General features: G+C 43.9%; 1 protein-coding gene across 1 annotated transcript in view; it reads right to left on the bottom strand.

Moving 5' to 3' along the window:
• Nucleotides 1-959: 959 nt before the first annotated feature.
• Nucleotides 960-22530, bottom strand: part of AGBL4 (AGBL carboxypeptidase 4) — a 1373421-nt gene continuing 1351850 nt past the window's right edge. Inside the window, exon 12 of the mRNA XM_077825380.1 lies at nt 960-1060. Within this exon, the coding sequence (XP_077681506.1) occupies nt 960-1060 (101 nt within the window). The remainder of the gene's footprint in view (nt 1061-22530) is intronic.

The following is a 22530-nucleotide window of genomic DNA, read 5'->3' as shown; positions in this document are numbered from 1 at the left end:
CTAGCCCTTCTTGCATATCATACCACCACACTACAACGATATTTTTCGCGAGCTAGCTCAGTAGGACCTAGCGCCAGCCTCTCTGAGATAGGATTTACACCTTCAGCTCTAAATACAGATGTACCCTAAGGCACAGAAAGGTGAGGTGAATTGCTCAAGGCTATATAGCAGGCCAGTGGCAGAGTTGAGATGAAGAAACTGGGAATTTGAAATGCTCGGCTCATATCCTCTTTAGTTCACGCCGCCTTGTATGGTGGTTTCACCCCATTTCCTAGTGGACATGTGTCTGCATCACAACAGCCATTACAACTGGTCCCTGTGGCCACAGCACCATTTTATGCTTCATTTTACACATGTGACTAACCCCAGGGACTGTTCATGGTTGCCAGATTAGCCGCCTGCTTCAGCAGAGAAGCTAAGTGTCAAGTGGACCTGAAGCGTTAGCTGCTCTCTCTCTGTTCGAGGTGATTCCTTCGTTCAGGGCTGAGGCTCATTGGCAGGGTGGTGTATGGAATCTATCACACTATTGCCGGTGCCAGACTTGGTCTGAGGAGAAACAGAGCCGTTCCTCGCGAGCACGCAAGATTTCACTTCCGGAATGAAAGGTATTTAAAACACAGCAGGTCTGATTCTCCTCTCTCTTACACTGGTGTAAATTAGGAATAAGTCCATTAAAGACACTGCAGTTTGGTGTACAGTTAGCATGAGAGAAGAATCAAGCGTGATATCTCCAAAATCCCTGGAATAATATTTTAGGCATAACCCAGGTATTTTTCAGACCATAACTGCTTGGTTTAGAAAGAAATTTCAATAAAATAAGAAAGAATTAGAATAACAAATTTATTAGAAAGCCACAATCCCTTAGATACAAGTGAAGTGTAGGCAGGGAGGGTATTAAAAACATAGCCCTGGTCAAGCAAGAGAAACAAATGTAGAAAGAACCAAGATTGCTTTCTGACCTACCGTGTGTTGGGGATAGGTGCCAGTGGTCTCTCTGATATGGTGTTCAGCCGGTAGTAATCCAAGAATGTTCTGGCCACATTTCTCCCTAACTTCATATCTGTGAGTTTTTAGTTAAGGAACTTCTTCAAAAAGGACTGAGGGGTGAGGGGAAACAAGCAGAGCATAAAGGTAAATTACTGTTATTTGATGCATGAACAAGTTTTACATTAACCATCCCACAAAGCCAAAAGCTTCAGGGCAGGGTCAACAAAATAACTTATGCCAGCAGCTAAAGTGTGTGTCTTCGAGTTTGCTTCTTCTTTTCATAAGTACAAAATATGTTGCATGAAATCATAAAGGGAAAGAAACAGGCCCCTCTGATGTACTTCGCGAATGTCACTGGGATCTCAGCATACTTTCATCTCTCATGAGGGAAAGTAAATACCCAAGAAGTTTAATCAGGCACAGTGCACGTTAACTTGCTTCTTCTGGTCCAAGGTATCCTCCTGCAGGAAAACAGCCAGCATCTCAACAGTACTGCACTTGCCTCCAGGAGCTGAGATCTAGAATGTCATGGTACAAACTTGAAATGGTTCAATACGCAACCTCAAAGTTGGGAGCAGAATGACGGCCCACTGAAACATTGGCTTGGGCTCATCTTGAGCTCCACGCACCTGCTGACCTAGGAAGGAGCTACTCTACGTTGGTTCTGTGGTGTAATTCCTGACCTATAGACTTGGATTTGAAAACAGAATGGGGAGGTACACAGTAGAGACTCATCCTTGGAACTGTGAAGGGGGAGGGCATTGCACAAAATTATCTATCAGGCCTACTCTGTCTCTAATCACCATGAATTTCACTGAATGCCAAACTTAACATTCAGTACTAAGTAGACACTACACCATCAGAGGTCCTGTTAATCTTTCTGAGATGTTACAGCAAGGCGACTGTTCTGAGGCTTTGCTAAAGTGATTGACTTGGTAGAAATTAAACAATCCAGGGTCATTTTCAAAAAGAAACGGGAACACTTTTGTCCTGGACAATGTCTGCATTGGGTGAAATGCACCCCTGTGCCGAGGGTCAGCATAAGGCCTGTGCTATTCTCTGGGCTTGCCTTCAACACCGGGTGAATTTCATCCATTTTGAATGAAACAGGTTTCATCACACATGGCTCTGCCATGTGAGATTTTGCTAAGGACATAAAGACTGCTATGTTTGCCTACACAGTCATGCACCGCTGGTATCCAATGAGCACTTGGGGATAATCAAAGCCAAAGCACTATATATATATACAAAAATTTAAATTCTACTCAGCAGTATTTTTCAAAGTGTCCATTGGCCAATGACAATAACCACTGTTTCAGTGGCAGTTACACAGTATATGAGTTGGGAACCAGGTGGCTTCTCACTGTACAGAACTTGGGGAATCTAAATGACCACAACGTTCCTTCCATTTTAGCTGCTCCATGCCATTTTCCTTTGCCAGTTTAGGAAAATCAACCTATTTCTGTTTTATTTTTTAAAATTATATCAATTAGCTGCTAGTGCTTCCATTAGAAGGAAATTCTGGAATTGCAACGTCTCAGGGGTTTTTAAGCTGCTTGTATAAAGATGCCAGTTTCTAAATGAAGCTTTTCTTGTCCGCCCACTCACATTAGGATATCAGAACTAATGAGTTTTAGACATCGGGTTCATGCAGCCTGGTGAGAACCCTGTTCATTTATTTGTTCATTTTTCAGAAAGGGGGAAAGACTAACTCGGAGTAGTTGAAAGTTTTGACTCTGTGACTGGAAGCTGAAAAATGCTATAAACAGATGTGGCCCTAAGAGGCTTGATACATTAGCTAAGATCTAGCTGTGGTAGATGACCCTTGATGACTGTTCAGAATTGCAGTCTGACCAATCCTGGATCGGGTCCTTCCTATATTGTTTCTAGTGCTCTGCCTAGTAGTGTTTTAAGTGGCTCCACCATTTCTACTGAAAGTCTATTTCAAAAGGCTTCCCCAATAGGAATTTAATGAAAATGTTCATCCTACCACTTCACATGCTATTGACATCTACATCTGTATATCCTATGGGCTCTGTTACACCAGGCAGGACAATCAGAACAGTTGATATGCACAGTATAAATCTGGGAGTATGCACGGGCTGTGGGGGTGTTACCCCTGTGTGTAATAGTCAGCCTACGAGAAAATTAGCATTGCTGCAGTATAAGGTAAGTTTCTTTGCACTCTGGGTACATATTACAGGGATACTGCCTGCATGTGCATGGAAGCGTGACGTTAGAGAGTCAGAAGATCCTATCACTCCATAGAGGCAGCATCTCTTAGAAAGAGTTTTGTCATTGTTACTGGAATTTGGGGACGGTTGGGGGTTTTTATGATTCTGCAGATGCTGAACTCAAAGGAGCAGCAAAGTTTATGAGTAGCTGGAGAAAGAAGAGAGGAGAGGGCTGTTAAACATTTATGGCTTGATTTTATGCTTTCTTTCATTTTGCCCAGCACCTTAAAAACACTGAGCGATAACTGGACCCAGTGAAGTCTCTAGGACATTTTGTCAGTGCTAATGTCTTAAGGTCCCTCTGCTACAATCAGCCCCCACTGTCCTCCTCTTTGTCTTTGTCTTTCTTTGTTGTAGGTGCTGTGGTGGTGGGAAGTGCCTGACTGACAGCCCTGGGGAGGGAAGCCATGTGTTTACACCTACAGAACAGGTGCAGCCTAGGCAACCATCATGCTAGCTTCTCCATGACACCCCACCATTGTATTTCAATGGCGAGGTCCATTTTTACAGCTGCCTCTTGTCAGTCTCCATGCCCCATACAGGCCTTTATGTCTCTGCTAAGGCTTCCAACTTAGTGGCATGGATACTGGACTGAGACTTACAAACACATTCCCTATAGAAACTGTCACAGTTCAGGGCAACTGCACCTGTATTCCCCTATAGGGTACAGCAAGAACACCCACTCCAGGTTCCCCAGCCGTTACCTCTCTGAGGTAGAGATACCCATCTGTCTCCCTCCTGACCAGGGTATTTGTAGGCTGCACAGTTCCATGACTAACCTGTGATTTTCCCTGCAAAAGACAGTCTGCCTAAACAGGCCTGCTTGCTTCTCCCCCCAGAGACAGTACACAGTGTATTTGGTATCAGTTATAAGTAACCATTCAGCACTTCCTCTGCAAGTCTATTTTATTCCTAAGGGAAAAGTACTACAGAGAAAACATATTAAAAACAACAAAAGAACCTACATGTGTGCTAATAAGCTTACCAGAGATCACCCCAACTGTCTCCACCATGGACTCTGTCAGGTAAGTCTGTCAAGCCCCCCGAGGGGTTCTCTTTTGTGGTCACAAGTTCATAGCCTCAGCTCAGAACTAGCACACTCAGGAAAAGTTTAGTCCCTCCTTCATATAGTTCAGGGGTCTTGGACCTAGAGCTTTCAGGGGCAGGTAATTAGTAGACAGTAAGTTTCCCTCCAGGGCGTAGCTTCAAAAGGCCTCCCATGTCCCTCAGAGGAAACCCTCTTCTCACATATAACTTGAACAATTCTTGGAAGTTCCTAACATTTACATTAGCCAAGGCCCCAGAAAAGTTACAAACAATCCTACAATAACACCTAAACAACTGCATTTTTAATACAATAGACCCCAAAGGTATTAAGCCTAATTCAGTAAAGTTTAACTTAATAAAGTTTTTCTTAATTCCATAAGGTTTGTCCATGATATTGTCACAGAGACCACTGAACAACTATCAGATGGGGACAACCTCAAATCACTAATGACCTATCTGGATTCAAACCAGCAACCTCGAGGTGAAAAGCTATAGACTCTATTACCAGTGTCGAGACATCCAGTCCCTGCCTTATTTTGACTGTCACATCATCGAGAGACTAGACCTTTCTACCTAGCTACTTATATGGCCCCCATCAACACATTGTCTGAGCAAGTATGTAAAAATGGAAATAGCAGTAACAATGTCCCACTCTGTCCCCCTGCCCAGCTTGTAGGAAAATGGCTCGATTAATTCATAGCGTGTGTGTGTGTCATAGCTAAGACCTTTTTGAGGAAAGCCAAAGCAAAGTGACGACATTTGCTTAGTTCAGAATGCAACTAGGATCTGGAGTCTGTTCTCACCCCACTGCACAGCAGCACCACATGAGAGCGAAATCACTGCAAGCGAGGAGAATTAATTCCCTCAGTTTTCGGCAGAGCTGGGTCGTGCAGCTTGCCTATAGTAAGAACTGATCTGAAGGCACTTGCAATCAAACCAAACCAAACCCAGATCTTTTCTGATGTTGAAAAACATCTGGATGAATCTCCAGCCTCTACCACACAGAATGACAGACGTGTCAGGCTGGAAGGGACGTTGAGAAGTCATCAAGTCCAGCCCCCTTAACTGTGGCAAGGACCAAGTAAACCTAGACCATCCCTGGCAGGTGTTTCAAACCTGTTTTTACAAACCTCCAATGATGGGGCTTCCACAAACTCCCTTAGAAGTCCACTCCAGAGCTTAGCTACCCTTACACTACTTTGATAGCCTTCAATAGCCATAAACTTTTGAATCCTCATCCGAACCAAACCGAATGCCCCAGACTTCTTACTATTTATTATTATTCACATTTCTAAGGCACCCACCATAGGAACATCGAGGCAACCGAGGCAGTCATCCATTACTTGTTTTCAATCAAGATTTGCTTCTCCGATTGTGCACCTGCCTGCTTAAAACGATTTGCGGCAATCACAGCCCGCAGTATTCTGTCTGCACCAGGATGCAATAAAAATCTCCATTTGGAACCCAGTTAGCAGTACAAGTCATTAGTGGAGAAACTAAGTGTTGCTGCTTTAATAGCTCACTAATCATTTAATAATGTCACTACTGCAGAGCGCAGCGGCACCATCCATCAGCTTTTGTTTTGCTTTTAGAAATTCAGGGTCATTCCACTTCCCAGGATGTGGATTCTCTCTCTTTCCCCCCTCACGAAGCACAGCAAACTGCTTTAAATAATTAGAAGCAGGACGGCTCCTTCAAGTTTCTATCTCATTTTCATAAGGTCCGATGTCATTTCTTTGGACCAGGAAGTGAAGCTTTGGTGACGAGGAGGATTTGACAAGGGCAAACCAGTTAGCAGCTCCTGTTCGTCTTTGATAAGTCCTGTGGGGTCTCTGCCAGGCAGATCACAATTCTGTTTTTATGTCTCATCTAGAGGACAGCACCTCCATCAATTTGAAACGCTGTGCTGGGTTATTAGTTTATGGAATTCATCCAAGTTTAGTCCTCAGCAGGATTTAAAACATTGACCTTCCAGTCCAGAGGCACCACTTACCAGACCTGCGTACGCCTTTGGTTTAGGCAAACACATCTAAGTTACCCTAAAGAAAGGGAAGGGGCAGGAAGGGGAAGAAAAATGAGATGCACAGAGAAAGAAAGATTAATCTTTGTAATAGCTCAAATTAGAAATCGGCGGTTTCTCTCTGTCAGGCAACACTGAATTCACCAGCAAGTCTCAAGCCACCCACAACAAAAATCATATTGTTTATGAAAAGAGGAAGACATTTTTTGGTCCCAGATGATGGTGGGCAGTAAGTGTATTGTCAGCTCCCTATTATCTCAGGAGATATGGATGATATTTTCCTGTACATTTAGAAGCACTCCCGTTAATGGATAGAAGCCACTTCTAACTGCTGTTCTGAATGGGGATGCTAATGGAAAATGGCATTAACTGGCTTTAAACCACAGCATTATATCATGCTAGGGTGGATCAACCCTGGTGTTATAATTTATTAGCACTGTTTTCTCCTCCTTGCAGTTGTTTGTTCCTGTTGTTTCTATGAGGCTGAAATTAATCTTTCATCACTAATCAGTGGTGCCCTGGCCTGATCTGATAGCGAGCATAACAAGTCAAGTTAGATACAGTGATAACAGTGACGAAAAGTGGGAGTTTTTGGAGAGATGGTGCCATGGGAGCTTTTCTTTTTGCGCCATCACCATGTAACACACATACCTGTGCAAAGCTGAACAACGAGTGCTGATTTTCTGGGCAAAATAACACATCCTTCCTCGCAGAAAGCTACTTCTGGGAAGCATAAAAACGGTGGCTACTCATAGGCTTATGTATGTTCTAGAGTATTTGAAAATGTATTTAAATCTGATATACAGAAATCATTAGCAATAGGGTAACTTGCTAAAAGGTCAGAGGTTTTGAGGCCTAACTTCTTCCCATTGATGCTTATGGCAAAACTCCCATTGATCAGTGGAAACAGGCCTGGGTCCTCAGGTTGGGAAATCACCCTGAAAGCCTCAGATGATTGAATATCTGAACCTCCTGGGTCTGCATATCTCAAACAGGCTTTTTGGTGAGAGTTATGGCACTTTAAAACCAAGGCTGGATATCTATCTAACAGGTATGGTCTAGCTCAACCACAAGATATGTGCTTGATGTGGGAATTACTGGGTGAGGGTCTTTTCCCTGTGTTATTATACAGGAGGTCAGACTAGATGATCATAATGGTCCCTTCTAGCTTTAAAGCCTATGAATCTATGAACTTTCTGCATCTGGTCCGTCTGGACATACCAGCAGAGTTGGTTGTCTCCCAGTATTCCAACACATGATATCACAGTAAGTGTATTTCCATGTCCTCTGTCTCTGGTCCCAGTCAGGGCCTGAAAGCACAGAGGCTCATCAAAACACAACAGAATGGCAAAGTTGGTTCTTCTTTGTTATTCGTCGGATGTGATTCCTCAGCTCAGCGATTCCTGGCTGACCTTTGCCTCCTCAGTGTATAGGCAGGAATTATGCATAATCCAACAACATACATTTTTCTCTGAAGGAAAATCCCCAGTGATTATGAATTACAGAATCGTTACCATGCACATAAAGCAAGTGAGTAATGCTTATATCAGTATGTAAATAAATAAGTAAATAAATCCAAATATAGCCACAATAACCAAATTTTTTTTGGTTGAGGTTGATTGAAATGTTTTGCATGTTGATTCATAAATAACATTTTGCTTCAAAAATACTGTTTTGAAACAAAATATCAAAAATGTTGGGTTTTGAAAATGTGCAAACAAAAATGTTTCAACATTTCCAAAAATTTTCAGCTGAAATTATTAACCAAATTTGTCACTAATTTCAGTACCTCAAAAATGCACTTTTAAGCTAATTGATTATTGGCCAACCAAAAATATCATCCAGTTTTATTTCTGATCAGTTTAAGGCTCCTATACACTGTCAGGATGGCATAAAGGGGCGTTAGTATCAATGCGAATAAGGCCTACAGTATCAGAACAAAGTAGAAAATGTTTTCTTCCTCTTGCTGTGCATGTTCCTTAGGGGGGTTTATCTGAGGGACCCAGGTAGGAACCACATCTTCAACTGCATATTAACCACCATAAAAAGAGGGTGAGTATTAGCACCATTAAATTTTAATTTGTTATAATGCATGTTGCTCCAACTTCCCTCTAGAAACTGGCACACATTATAGTTTTAAGTAAGCTGGCTAAAACCAGAAGACTGCAACTTCATTAGTTACACCAAGAATGAATTTGACCCCCTGTACACATGCAGGCTGAGGAGATGAACTCACATTAAACTCTGGGAATATGTTCTTATACAGTACCAGAAAGATACTAGGGTAAGTCCATTCCCATTGAAATGTTTCCGATCTTTGTATTGTTTAATTCATATCACTTGCCAAATCTGGAAAGAAATCCTTGTGGGATAGCTGACCTCAGCCCTTCACACAATTAATGTAAATTACAGAGCTGACTTTGTTTGATACACAGAAAGAAGAGTGGGGGAGTAAGCAATTTATGTGAAAATTCAACTTTGGCAATTTTCTTCTCTTCCTGACCAGTGTTCTGAAATACACTGGGGAAGGAGTGACAAGAAAACTGGAGGCTTTAACAGTTGTTTTATTTCCTACTTCCAGTTAGGTTGGAAATGCAAGAACAGAACAACAATTTCCAGCTCCAAGAGGAATCCGAAAGCACCGAAAAATCACGTTTTGAACTCTCTCAAGACCCAGTTGGTCCACCCCTGATTATACCTTACACACTTTGCAGTATGTTTCTGCATTTCTAACTATTCTTATTAGACATTCCTCACTTGTGTTTGACAAATGATGCTTTTTGTGGTCGAAGTGAAATCAACTGCATGCTTGATAGCAGAACCACTGCTACTGGCCATCACACCAAAAAGATGATTGAAACAATTTCACAGCTCAGAATCGCTGGGAGATCAAAGAGTCAAAGGTCATAATTGCCCACTATGGAATGCAGGAACCAATTGACTCTCTCTTCCCCTCTCTGCAGCTTGTGTTTTGGGACAGGGCATAATTACTAGCACTGACAAGAGTGAATCCAAGAAGAATAAGAAATGTGTGTGTGTGGGGGAGGAGATATTTTTAAACGGCCTTTTGGATACACTTAGTTTTCAAGCTAAAAATAGGAGAGAGATCGAGATACACAATGGTCTGAGCGATTGTGGATATTAGGAACGAATTAATTGATTTGGGGAGGAAGATGATAAATCCTGAACTGTTGACTGCATTCTGGGCAGCCTCTGAGCCAGCAGCACGGTAGGACCCACAGAAGGAATTAAAGGCTTGATCCAAAGACCGCTGAGAGCCTTCAGACCCTTAACGGGGTTGGGAGTGTGTACACAAGAACCACCATTGAACAACTTGAAACTCACCCATCATTTTACAGGCTAAGTCCTTTCTTCGAGTGCCAGCTGTGGTGAGGATGGCTAGGGGATGCCTGGGGGCCAAGGGAGAGCAGGTGTGAAGGTGCAGGGCATTAGTGACAATGCCCAGATGCACTTCCTCGGAAGTGCAGAGGCGGGGAGAATGCCTCCTCGGACCAGGATGAAGCACGCTCTGGAAGGACAGGGATTTTGTCTCATTATCCAAAACGAATCTCAGACCATTTTGAGGTCACACCTCCCGCACAGCGCCTGCCTCAGAACTCCAGCCAAGATGGTGCCCAGCTAAGCTCCCTGCATCTTGTGCTCAAGTGAAAACACTGGGACCATGGATACCCTGGCCTAAGTTCATATGATGATGCAGGGGGCTCCCGGTGCCCTATCTTCCACCCTTGTGCGTGACTCTGGGTAGCCTAGCTATAAAGTGTTCATTTGAAAGAGTGGAAGACAAATATTGAGTCCAGTTCTGGTGCCCACAATTCAAAAAGAATGCTGATAAATTGGAGGGATTCAGAGAAGACCTTTGAGGGAAGACTGAAAAAAAGGGGTTTGTTTAGTCTGGAAAAGAGAAGACTGAGACCTCCTTTGTAAAGTGCTTTGAGATCTACTGATGAGAAAAGCTATGTAAGAGCTAGGAATTAGTTTTATTATTATTTAGCATAACAGACAGATGGTTAAGGGGTGGACTTGGTCACTGTCTTTAAGCACCTGCATTGGAAACAGGAATTTGATAATAAAGAGTTTTTACTCTGTCAAAGATTAGGGTTGCCAGTTCTGGTTGGACGTATTTCTAGAGGTTTCATCACACAACATAATCTTTAATTAAAGATTAATCTTTAATTCCTGGTGTCATAAATATAAAGGGCAGGGTAACCACCTTTAAATCCCTCCTGGCCAGAGGAAAAACCCTTTCACCTGTAAAGGGTTAAGAAGCTAAAGGTAACCTCGCTGGCACCTGACCAAAATGACCAATGAGGAGACAAGATACTTTCAAAGTTGGAAGCGGGGGAGGGAAGCAAAGGGTTCTCTCTATCTGTGTGTTGCCTTTGCCGGGACCAGAGCAGGAATGCAGGTCAGAACTCCTGTAAAGGGCTAATAAGCAATCTAGTTAGATATGCGTTAGATTCTGTTTTGTTTAAATGGCTGACAAAATAAGTTGTGCTGAACGGAATGTATATTCCTGATTTTGTGTCTTTTTGTAACTTAAGGTTTTGCCTAGAGGGATTCTCTGTGTTTTGAATCTGATTACTCTGTAAGGTATTTACCATCCTGACTTTACAGAGGTGATTCTTTTAGTTTTTCTTCAATTAAAATTCTTCTTTTAAGAACCTGATTGCTTTTTCCTTGTTCTTAAGATCCAAGGGTTTGGGTCTGTGTTCACCTATGCAAATTGGTGAGGATTTTTATCAAGCCTTTCCCAGGAAAGGGGGTGTAGGGCTTGGGGGGATTTGGGAGGAAAGACGTTTCCAAGTGCGCTCTTTCCCGGTTATATTTGTTGGACGCTTAGTGGTGGCAGCAATAAAGTCCAGGGGCAAAAGGTAAAATAGTTTGTACCTTGGGGAAGTTTTAACCTAAGCTGGTAAAAATAAGATTAGAGTTTTTTTCATGCAGGTCCCCACATCTGTACCCTAGAGTTCAGAGTGGGGAAGAAACCTTGACACATGGAGACTGCAGGGCAATCCTGGAGGGCTGACAACCCTTATACAACAACATCCAATGGCTGGAAGTTGATGCTAGACAAATTCAGACTAGAAATAGGGCCCAAAGTTTTAACAGTGAGGGTAATTAACCATTGGAACAATTTACCTAGGATTCTGGCCGATTCTCCATCACTTGAAATTTTAAAATCAAGATTAAATATTTTTCTAAAAAAATTGTGCTCTAGCTCAACCACAATTATTGTACTTGAAGCAGGAATTAATACAGCAATGGCCTATGGCCTGTGTTATGCAGGAGGAGAAACTATACGACCATAATAGTCCCTTTGGCCTTAAAACTCATTAATCTATGAAATTGCCTCAATAAAATCAGCCGGGTGCCACGGACCTGAAAAGGATACAGAGAAATGGTCATTTGCTGGGTTAAGCCATGAGAAGTTTACTATTTAAGACTCTGATCCAAAATCCATCAAAGGCAATGGAAAGGTTCCTTCTGACTTAAATGGGTTTTGGAACTGGCCTTCAGCACCAAGGTCACATCAGCATTTGTAGCGGGCAAAAAGTACAGGAAGCTAGGTTGCCCTCCGGAACCAGCCTCTGCCGGTGGCACGCCCCTTTCAGAGCGTTTCTTCAGAGGAAAAGGAAGTTGAGCTCTCATGCTGTATCTTTAACACCACTTACAGTCTCTAAGTAATAATTAAGCTTCAAGCGGAGCGCAATACAAAACACCGTGATTTAAAGCCCAGAGATTAGGCATGATACAGCAAATTTGGATTTCTTTCTTTCTTTAATGCAGAAACCCTGGCCACAGGTTATTTACTGCAAATGGGTCTGTTTGGAGGGGGAGGGGAAATCTATTGACTGCAAATTTTCAATTAAAAGAAGCAGCTTTTGAAAAGATTGAAGGTTTTATGACAAAGTGGGAAATAACCCAAGAGGCTGGAGCCGTCGGCCATAAAGATGAGAAAAAAGGGGCAGAAAACTTTATTTTGTGGGAGAAGGAATAAAAAAGGGGGAAAACAATCTCATTACCATTGTCTCCTCAATTTAGGGTGACCACACATCCTGTTTTGGCCAGAACAGTCCCTTTTTCAAGCCCTGTCCCGGCTGTCCTGACTTGTTTTGGCGAAACAAGGCCTTTGTCCCATTTGCTCTCGTTAACTGAGCATCAGTGGAAAGGTTCCATTGAGCATCAGCTGGCAAGGCCAAATGGGACAAATGCCCGGTTTTGCCAAAAAAAGTGGTGTGCGACCCCTAGCGGGGTGCAGAGGAACATGCCGGGGGACAGGGAAGGACAAGCGGCAACATCAGCCGTGCAAGGGAGGGAGGGCTTGAGAGAGTGGCTGATGCCGGGCCAGCCCTGCATGGGCAGACGGAAGGGAATCTTGGGCCAACCCTGAGCTCAGGAATTAGAGGGGGGCCTCAGGCCAGTCTCGAGTAGGAGGGCTCGGGCCAGCCATGGGCGGACAGGCCGCAGGGGGGTCCTTGGGCTGGCCCCGTGCAGGCGGGTGGGGGTGGGGCCTTGGGCTGTCCACACGGGGGCAGGTGGCAGCAGGGCTCTGCCTGGCTCAATGTGGGCAGGCAGCGAGGGGTGGAGGGGGGAAGATGCTGCAGAGGAGTCATTCCCCATGGGCAGAGCAAAGGGGCTTCTTTGAGGTTTGAGGCAGGGATGGTGCCAGGAGGTGATACTCCCCCACTCTGCACCTCGAGTGTCAGGTTCTTCAGCCATCCACCCAGGAAGGTGGAGAGGATAATCTGGTCCTGAGTGAATTTCTTTCCTTTTCCCTCTTGCCCTTAAATAATATAAGGAAGTGTACGGCACCATTGCAAGGTTCCTGGGCATTGTGAAGTGACAACAGTTGGACACACCTAGAGAGGAACTTAGCACAGGGACAAACACTGGGAACTGTTGTGGTACAAAGCTGAAGCCACCCATAGATCCAGATGGAATTGATAGGATTCCTACCATGCTGAGAAGGAGCAAAAACTGCTTGGAAGCACAGGAAATTTGCTGCAAATGCTCCACCTGACCATAAGGAACCCTGAGGCCATGCCTGCCAGATTCTGCGTGTGCCAGACCAGGGAGGAAAGATGCTCTCTCTACACCCCAGCAGGTTATTTTTCAATGCAAGCTCCACTCGGGGTCAGAGAACAAGCCCTTCATCCATTCGTGACTCAGTCATGTGTGAGGTATAATCAAACAAATGCTGGAGAGAGCAAGGCGTGTTCTGGTGATGTAGGACTGGGAGTTGGAACTCCTGTTCCAAACCCAGCTCTCCCAGGGTGTCCTTCTGTGACCGTGAGCCAGCCCTTGCAAATCTCTTTGCCTAACAGTTCCCTCTGTAAAATACTAATCACACACACACGCATACAGATACATCCCTCTCCCTACTCCTCACATTTATACACTGCCAGCCCCACATAGACATAAATATAGATATATATATCTATGACTCGGTCCCCGCCATCAAACTGCTCACTGTACTGCATGAAAGAATGAAAGCAAAGCCAATGTAATACAATACATATTACCCACTTAAAAGCCAAATACATAAAAAAACCTAACAACTAATTCCCTTTTCTTTAAAAAATGAAATAATTATGATGTGGGACCCATGGCTGTGATTCTATCAACGTCTTGGGAAAATGAAGCTTCCAGGAGCTGTTAAAGAGGAAAGGATAAAATGAGATGGATGTCAGGGAGGAATGACATCTAAACCATCAAGCCAATCACCGTTGCCACATTCCAACCAAGAGGTGGCTGCATTTCAGTGATGGATAAAAAGGATCTTTGTGCATAGTTTCAGAAGCGCTCCGAGATCCTGTGGGATGACAGGCAGCACGGACAACGGGCTGGATTCTCCGCTGAGCTGCGTCTTTTACAGTCCTTCCACCATTGCGAGCAATTATGATCCAGCAGCACTTTACACCCTCTCTGCATGGGTGCAAATGACACCACAGGGGGCAGGGCAATGGCATGTCACCCTCAAAGCAAAGGCACTCCAGGCAGAGTGATTTACAACAGTGTAACAGCACAGCTTTCAGTGGAGTTGCTCCAGATTACAGTGGTGAAGGGGAGAAGCAAATCAAGGGTGTTATTACTAGCACAGAAGCCACTGGGAGTTCGCCTGAGTGAGGGACGGGTAAAAACATGTTACAAATCCGTTTTTTTCACCCACAGAAATTGCCTCACTTTATATGACAATTCCCATTTCCAGATAAATTTAGCATTTTCTGAAACCTTTGATTTTCCCTTTTTGTTTTACATGCAAGCTGTAATGCAGCGATAAGGTGATTTTACATTATATATATCCCTGCACAAATAGTACTGCTCTGCCTTCTCCTCTGATTGCAATCACAAAGCCCATGCTAAAAGCCTCCTGAAAGCTATTTGCCAAAGCCAGTCTCTAGTTTTATGGCATACCCCCTGGGGAGGGGTGTTGGCAGCATTGGGACTATACCCTTTCTCTCTCCAAGGTTACGAGGCTGTGAATGCCTGCGGCTCTGCTATTTCCCGCAGAGCATTTAACTCAGATGGGGATGTGGCCTTACAAAACGTCAGATCTAGAGACTTTGGGCTGAGTTCTCTCATTTACATCAGTATAAACCAGGAATACCTCCATTGAAGGGAGTGGCATTACACCAATGTGAAACTGGTGGAAGTCAGAGGAGAATCAGGACCTTTTAACCTAAAGAGGAGTTTCTAATGCAATCAGCTATTCTGGGTATTAGCAGACATCTGTATTAATTGGTGGGATGGCTTTAAAGTCAGGGAATGCCCTTGTGAACAGGTTTCAGAGTAGCAGCCATGTTAGTCTGTATCCGCAAAAAGTACAGGAGTACTTGAGGCACCTTAGAGACTAACAAATTTATTTGAGCATAAAAGAATACGCAAAAGAATAAATGGACACAAATCTGACATCAGGAATCATAACATTCAAAAACCGGTAGGAGAACACTTCAACCTCTAAGGCCACTCAGTAACATTTAAAGGTGGCAATTTTGCAACAGAAAAGCTTCAAAACCAGCCTCCAACGAGAAACTGCTGAGCTTGAATTAATATGCAAACTAGATACCATTAACTTGGGTTTGAATAGAGATTGGGAGTGGCTGGCCATTGAAGGGAGTGGCATTACACCAATGTAAAACTGGTGTAATACAGACTAACACGGCTGCTACTCTGAGACCTGTCATATTGAATCTATTTCCCCATGTTAAGAATCCTCACACCTTGTTGTCAACTGTCTAAATGGGCCATCTTGATTATCACGACAAAAGTTTTTTTTTCTCCTGCTGATAATAGCTCATCTTAATTAATTAGTGTCTTACTCCACCTTTTCATGTTCTCTGTATGTATGTATCTATATATCATCTTACTATATGTTCCATTCTATGCATCCGATGAAGTGGGCTGTAGCCCATGAAAGCTTATGCTCAAATAAATTTGTTAGTCTCTAAGGTGCCACAAGTACTCCTGTTCTCCTTGTGAACAGGGCATTTGTACTAAGGTGTCTGTAAACCAACACAACCTGTAGCCTCTGGAATTTTTTCAGAGGCTTCTCTGGTAAGCATTATCCAGCGTCTCATTTATGGCTGTACCGTAAAAATCATCTTACCTCCACGTTGTCCTTTCTAACTATGAGCCCTGTTATTAACCCTTACTCGTGAGTAACTCTCCTATGCAGTGGATTGGGAATTCAGACTGAATGAAAAGTTCTCGACGCAAGATTCCAGAGGAGAAGAGGCATCTGGGACATAAATACTGTTTTTCTTTTAAAGAACGCTTTTTGGAGAGAACAAATGTTGGTGGGAAGTTGGACACTGGTGTGCCCAGACCAGGGTCTATGGTGGTGACCAATATTATCTCATTGTTTCCGTGTACTCCCCCTCTGTCAGTATCTATCTGTTATCTCTTGTCTTATACTTAGACTATAAGGTCTTGGTATATTGTCTAATGCAGTGGGGTCCTGGTCAATGACTGAGGCCCAAGGTGCTGTGGGAATGTAAAGAACTGCTCTGAATAATAATGCCAGGCAGCTGATTTCCCTCTGTTTATCAACCAAACAAGTTCAACGGCCATGCAGGCTTTCATACACTGCCCCACCGCTGTGCCTCAAATACTAGCCTAGAGGGACCTCCTCTGCAGGATAGCTCAGTCCTCGGGACTTCTTCTACTGCCAGGAAGACATTTGTTAGGTACCAGCAGTGGTTTTGTAGCAAGGACGCTGATCCACTGGGAACTGGACTGAGACTAACAAGCTCTTTTTGCTGCATGGCCCCCAGAATGGGAACAGTTTTCACAAACTTGTTTCAAACTGGCACTTTAGAGTCTTTGGCCCAGATCCTCAGCTGCCCCAACAGGGGAGAAGCAGAGTTTTGTGGGCAAGCATCAGGGAGTCTGGTTATAGTTTCCTGCTCTTGGGGCTGGTTTTGCTTTGGCTCAGCCATGAGGCCTGCCCCAAACTCCACCAGCTTGGCAGCATCTCCAGGGAACTGCCAGAGCATGCTTCAGCCAAGGGTGGAGAAGGTGGCTCTATGCCCACTGGGGACTACCCTGTGTTGGAGGAATAGCTAGAAGGGGAGATGTGGTTTCTTCTCACACCCTTTGCACTGCCAAGATGCAGAGCGAGGGACCAGGCTATCCATTACTGATCCAATGAGACCAGCCGGATACCCATCCCTACCTCTCCGTCAACTAAGATGGCCTCCAATTTAAAACTAAACTTCTCTCGGGAGGTGCTGTCCGCAATCACAGAGAGAGGCTCTCTTGGGCTGAGGAACCGAGCCCACACCCCGCAGTGCTGAGTCGGGCTGCTTTCATTTGAAATCCGTTCTGCCTTCTCCAACTAATTCAAATATCGGTTGTGCTCCGTCTCGCTTTTCAAAGGCAGCTCAAATAACCCACAAACAAACCAACTCCATTAGGAGCTGCCAGAGTTGACTGGCACCCTTTCAAATGCACCCCTTTGAAAAGGTTAATGAGTCTGAACGGGGTGGAAGAGGTGGAGGAAAAAGGAGGAGGCTGATTCTGGGAGGTGCTGGAATGGGAGCCAGTGGGAGAGGAAGCTGCTCAGCACTGCACAGGATCAGGCCCAGAGGGAGAGCCCAGTTTCCTTGGCACAGCATGCCTCTGAGGTCTCTCTAATTCATTAGAAAAGGCAGGGTGCTGAATAATCAGTGCATGGGGGCGAAGTGGGGACTATCGCTAACTAAGATCCCAAGGAGCCTGGCATCTCCAATCTCTAGCTCCTGTTTGAGTCCCTGGTCTTCCCGAAGTGAGCGATCCACAAAGCTGAATATTGACAAAACGTAATGAGCTCATTGAAATCTAAGCACTGCAATTAGCAGGGAAGAATGGAGCAGAGGGGCTGGGAGGCAAACTGTCATTATTTATAATGTCGATAATAACTTACATTGAGTTAAAAATATAAACATATCCCAATGCTCGCTGGTATTTTCTAGCCCTCCATTATCTCAATGCCCAGTGAGTATGTGAGACCCAAAACACATGAAAGCAAATGGCTAAGGCCTCAGTCTTTAACCCACACACCCTGGGTCCACCAAGGCCAGCACGTCCGCAGGATCAGGTGGAAGTGAGCAATGAGTTGATACAAGCCAAAGGAGGAGACAGTATGTAACATCCCCCTCCTCCTCAGACATTATCCCATGCTAATAATGGAGTCAGGGTGATGCAGAGAAGAAATGGAGCTTTCCAGACAACCTGTCCCTGTCTCATGTTCATCCAGGAACAGTTTTCATTCCCTCCGAGTCTCATACACCGCCAGCCCCTTTTCATTTGATGTTGATATTCAGCCCTGCTGTCGAGATGTTGCTTCCACAGCCCTGCTGACACTAAGGGCTCCTCACCGACTAAATCAAACCCCATCTTGGACAACCTGGAGTTGGTGAGGAGTTGTCATACACTGATGTGGTGGGGGCTCTGTGAGGCATTGTGACTCATGGATGCAGTACCCTGTGGGAACACAGTGTCTGTACCAGCCCTTCTGCACCCTGCCCTCAGAATGAGACAAGCACTTTAGCCTAGTAAATTCCCCCCAGATGAAGGTACAGAGGAAACCATCTCTCGCCTCCTGAGCACCGATGGTCTTTGTAGAGTCCTAGGTTAAAAGCCAGAAAGGACCATTAGTTTGACCTCTTGTACAATGGAAGCCTTAAAACGTCATCCAATTACTCCTACATTGAGCTCAATAATAGGTGTTTGACTAAAGCATATCATACAGAAAGGCATGCGGTCATGAGCTGAAGACATCAAGAGATGGCGAATCCACCACTTCCCTTTCCTACCCACTATCCCTCTCTTTTCTGAGTCCTGAAATGTGAGGGAGAAATAAAAAAGAATCGGGACAAAAGTAGACACCTTTTAGATAGCATGGTGAGAACAGCCAATGGACGGAATGAATCCTGTGCATGAGCTAGTTCCCAAGGAAAATTATATACTTGGGAATACAAAAGGAGAAGATCAAAAACTCAGCATCACCAAAATTATAAGTAGGGGTGACCCTTATCAAAGGTTCCAGTCTCACCCATTGTCCAGGCCAAAAAAGACCAACCAATGCTCTCCATCAGCTTAAGGGACAGTGTCAGTCAAGTGCTAATGGAGAAATAGCTTGGAGTGAAAACATTTTGAGACAGATATTGGTATAGGACAGAGAAAGGGGAAAATCGTGGTGTGGAGAAGCTTGCTTTGACTGTGCCTCACCAAGAATATAAACTGAAATATGCTTGTGGACTTGGAAGGAAATGGTTTCCTTACAGATGACAGGAAGTATTTGTGTGCTTTGTGGGTAGAACCTGGGTCCTCTCACTGCACAGGTATACATATGTGGCATCATCTGAGCCATAGAGACTAGAATTTATTGAAGCTTCTTCATTAAAACTAAAGTGAGATGTAAAAAGTAAAGGGGGGGAAGGAAGGGAAATAGGAGAAGAGTGTATTTCAGTAGAATATGCTCAGAGAGAATGCAGGAGGTGGTGGGTGAAATTGAATGGGAGAAAGGCAAAAACAGAGTAAATAGAAATTGTTCAAAGATAATTGAAAGTATGTCCGAGCACTTGTGTGTGCTAGCTAGCAATAAATATGCTGCCTGGGAAAGCGAGCCAATTTGGGCAAATAAAGGAAGTGCACCAAAAAAAAGCAATCAAGGGGAAGGAAAAAGCAAATGCAAGCAGAGCTGTAGTGTAGAGGAACACAGGACAAAGAATGAAGCTGAGAGGCTGGAAATGATGCAGAACTATGCATCCTGAATTGCATTCAAATAGTGCCCTTCGGCCTAGATGCAGTGGCCTGGAAGAGCAGCAGCTGGATGGAGCTCTGTATTGTAGGTGATGGCATCTGTCAGGGATAGTTGGTGTGTGGGGAAACATGGCCAGATACACTTACCTCTCTCTGGCTTACCTCTTCCAATATAGCAAGTAAGTACCTGAAATCAGGCTTTGCTCTAAATGTGGTTCCATTGGGTATGAAGCAAGTGAGCTTCAGCATGTAGAGTAATTCTGGTGATCAGTGTCAGCTCCCAGCTCTCCAGGGCAGGTACCAGTGTTGAGCACACCTTGCTAGAACAGACAGGTTCTCGCCTCTCTAAGCAGAGACTTACATTGAGGATAAGCAGAAGTTCTTCGATATGAAATGGGCTCTCCTACATAAAAAGCCCATTCCTTTATCCAGAGGAAATACTACACAGAGAGTTAGGAGATCTAGTGAGCAGTTCTGAGGCAATCAAGGCCAATACAATAGAAGTACAAGGCAAATGTTTCTGTTCAGATCCGTATGGTGGATCCTGATCCTGTTTTATTGTCTTCCTTAGTGGATGTCCAGAAAGCCTTCTGTGATCAAATGGGAGTGCCATGTATACAGAGGAGAACAGAATATCACAGTGTGGATTCAACAGTCAAATTTCGCCCTTCCGTCTTTCAAATAAATAAAGTATAGAATTAATTAATGCAGGACAGCATGTGGTATAAATTGTAGAGAATTAACTGCAGATAACAATAGTGGATAATAAAACACTTGGTTTTTATCTGTTAACTTAAAGAGGCCAGTAAGATTTATCATCCCCATTTTACAGATGACATAACTGAGGCACCGAGAGCTTAAGTGACTTGCCCAGTGTCACAAAGCAAGTCAGTGACAGATCCAACAAGAGCAACAAGATTTCCTGACTCGCAGTCTTGTGCTCAGTCCATAAGACTACAGGTTTACAGTTTCCCTATGGTACTCATATACTCACAAACTGCCAATTATGTGTGGCAGGATAAAACCCCTCAACACAAAAAACACTGTACAATGTAGGGGAATAGTGTAAAAATATTTTGACAAATATTTGCTTGAATTGTAAAAACAAAGTCCCAGCCCTGCTCCCAAGCCTGGAACCGGCATCAAATTCAGTTCATGGGTTATTTCCCACCCCTGTTATTCAACCTATGCTACCTCATTACAACTCATGCACCGTGCTCTAATAGGGCTTGACCCAAAGCCCACGGCTTTCACTGGGCTTTGGATCATTTGCATGGTTAATAAACCACAGGATTCTTTCAGCAGGCTAAAAAAAAAGAGATGGAGAGAGAAATTAAGGGATCCAGGCAAGGAGTTAAGGGATGTTTGCGGACGAGATGTGAAAAGAGGCAGAAAGGTGCCTACCCCAATATCTTGGCCTTGTCTATGCCTCTGAGAATGACCTGCAATGTACATATTTGATTAAAAATGGAAGAGACCAACCCACCCCAGTACACACATTCCCCGATTGTCATGGAAACCTGATCTGTTCTGTTTGTTGCACCACTTCTCATGCAAGCCCCAAAGTGCCTTTGAATTACTGTTGTCTTGGGCAGTATAGAAGATTTCCTAATGCTTGTTCGCTGCATCCTCCCATCATGCCTGCATCCTGGAGGAAAGACAGACTAGTTCATTTGAAGTCAAGTATCCATCTTTTCGACTGCTTGCATAGACCAGGGCATCAATAAATTAAAGCTTCTAGGGATTAATTGACTGGAGCAGGGTTGGTTAACTTTATGACTAAATGGGAACTAATCAGCTACCAGGCAGAACGGAGCAGTGTTACATTTGCACTCAAAAAGAAAAGGAGGACTTGTGGCACCTTAGAGACTAACCAATTTATTTGAGCATGAGCTTTCGTGAGCTACAGCTATGTCTGATGAAGTGAGCTGTAGCTCACAAAAGCTTATGCTCAAATAAATTGGTTAGTCTCTAAGGTGCCACAAGTCCTCCTTTTCTTTTTGTGAATACAGACTAACACGGCTGCTACTCTGAAACCTGTCATTTGCACTCAGTGAGTTTGAGCAGAGAGAAGAATAAAAAAAAGATTGCGGATGCCGAACATAGAAGGAAAAAGGTTTTCTCCCTAAAGAAAATGTACACAGGCTTTCTTAGATCTGAAATGATATCTCCCTCAACTTCCTTTCTTTGTGAAAATCACTACTTCTGAAGCAGAAATTCTACTGAAGGGAAGATCCTATTATCAGCAGCAGTCACATTTCACAGCAATGTGATTAACTGCCGGTCACATGGTACCCTAGCTCACCACATGTAGACAGCTCAATAATTTTAACGAGGAAAGAAGAGTCTTTCTTTCTCTCTTTCCCTTCAGACTTCTCTTAGAAGGCAGGCAGTGAATTTGACCCTTAAGGAAGACCCCACAGGGACCTGGATATCACTTATCGAGTCTAAATATGCATCCCAGATCCAGGTTGATGGGAAGTGTAGCATCCTCATCTCGAGTTCTCCCCCCAGAACAAAACCAGTCACCTTGGCCAGGAAATCTACTACCTCAATCACCAGTCTGTCTCTTGTCTTAGCTCCTGTCCTTGGTATAGAGTATTTACAGCCCATCTGTCTGTCTCAAACACACTTCTCACTCAAGAGGGAAATTAATCTCTCTCTCTCTGCTCTCTCTATCCTTCCCCCCCTCCTCCTTCCCCTAACACTTGCAATTTGCCATCAACAGCTTCCCTTTTCTCATCTACAATTCTCTATGACTTTGAAAATTGACTGCACCCACACACCTGGGCACAGTGATAGATAATTGATTGCATTTTTATTTCGCTTCTTTCCTAAACTGTTTTCCTTGCTAATGGCCAGATCCCCAGTGTTTGGGTTTTTTTGTTTGGTTGGTTGTTTTTTTTAAAAACAGACAGTTGTCTTAGAGGGAGAAAAATAATCTAGGAACATTCCGACTTCTGCATGTTAAAGGGA

This window comes from Eretmochelys imbricata, chromosome 8, assembly GCF_965152235.1.
Source record: "Eretmochelys imbricata isolate rEreImb1 chromosome 8, rEreImb1.hap1, whole genome shotgun sequence".
NCBI lineage: Eukaryota > Metazoa > Chordata > Testudines > Cheloniidae > Eretmochelys > Eretmochelys imbricata.
Note: the sequence above shows the minus strand (reverse complement) of the source record. Positions and strands in the feature narration are given on the sequence as shown.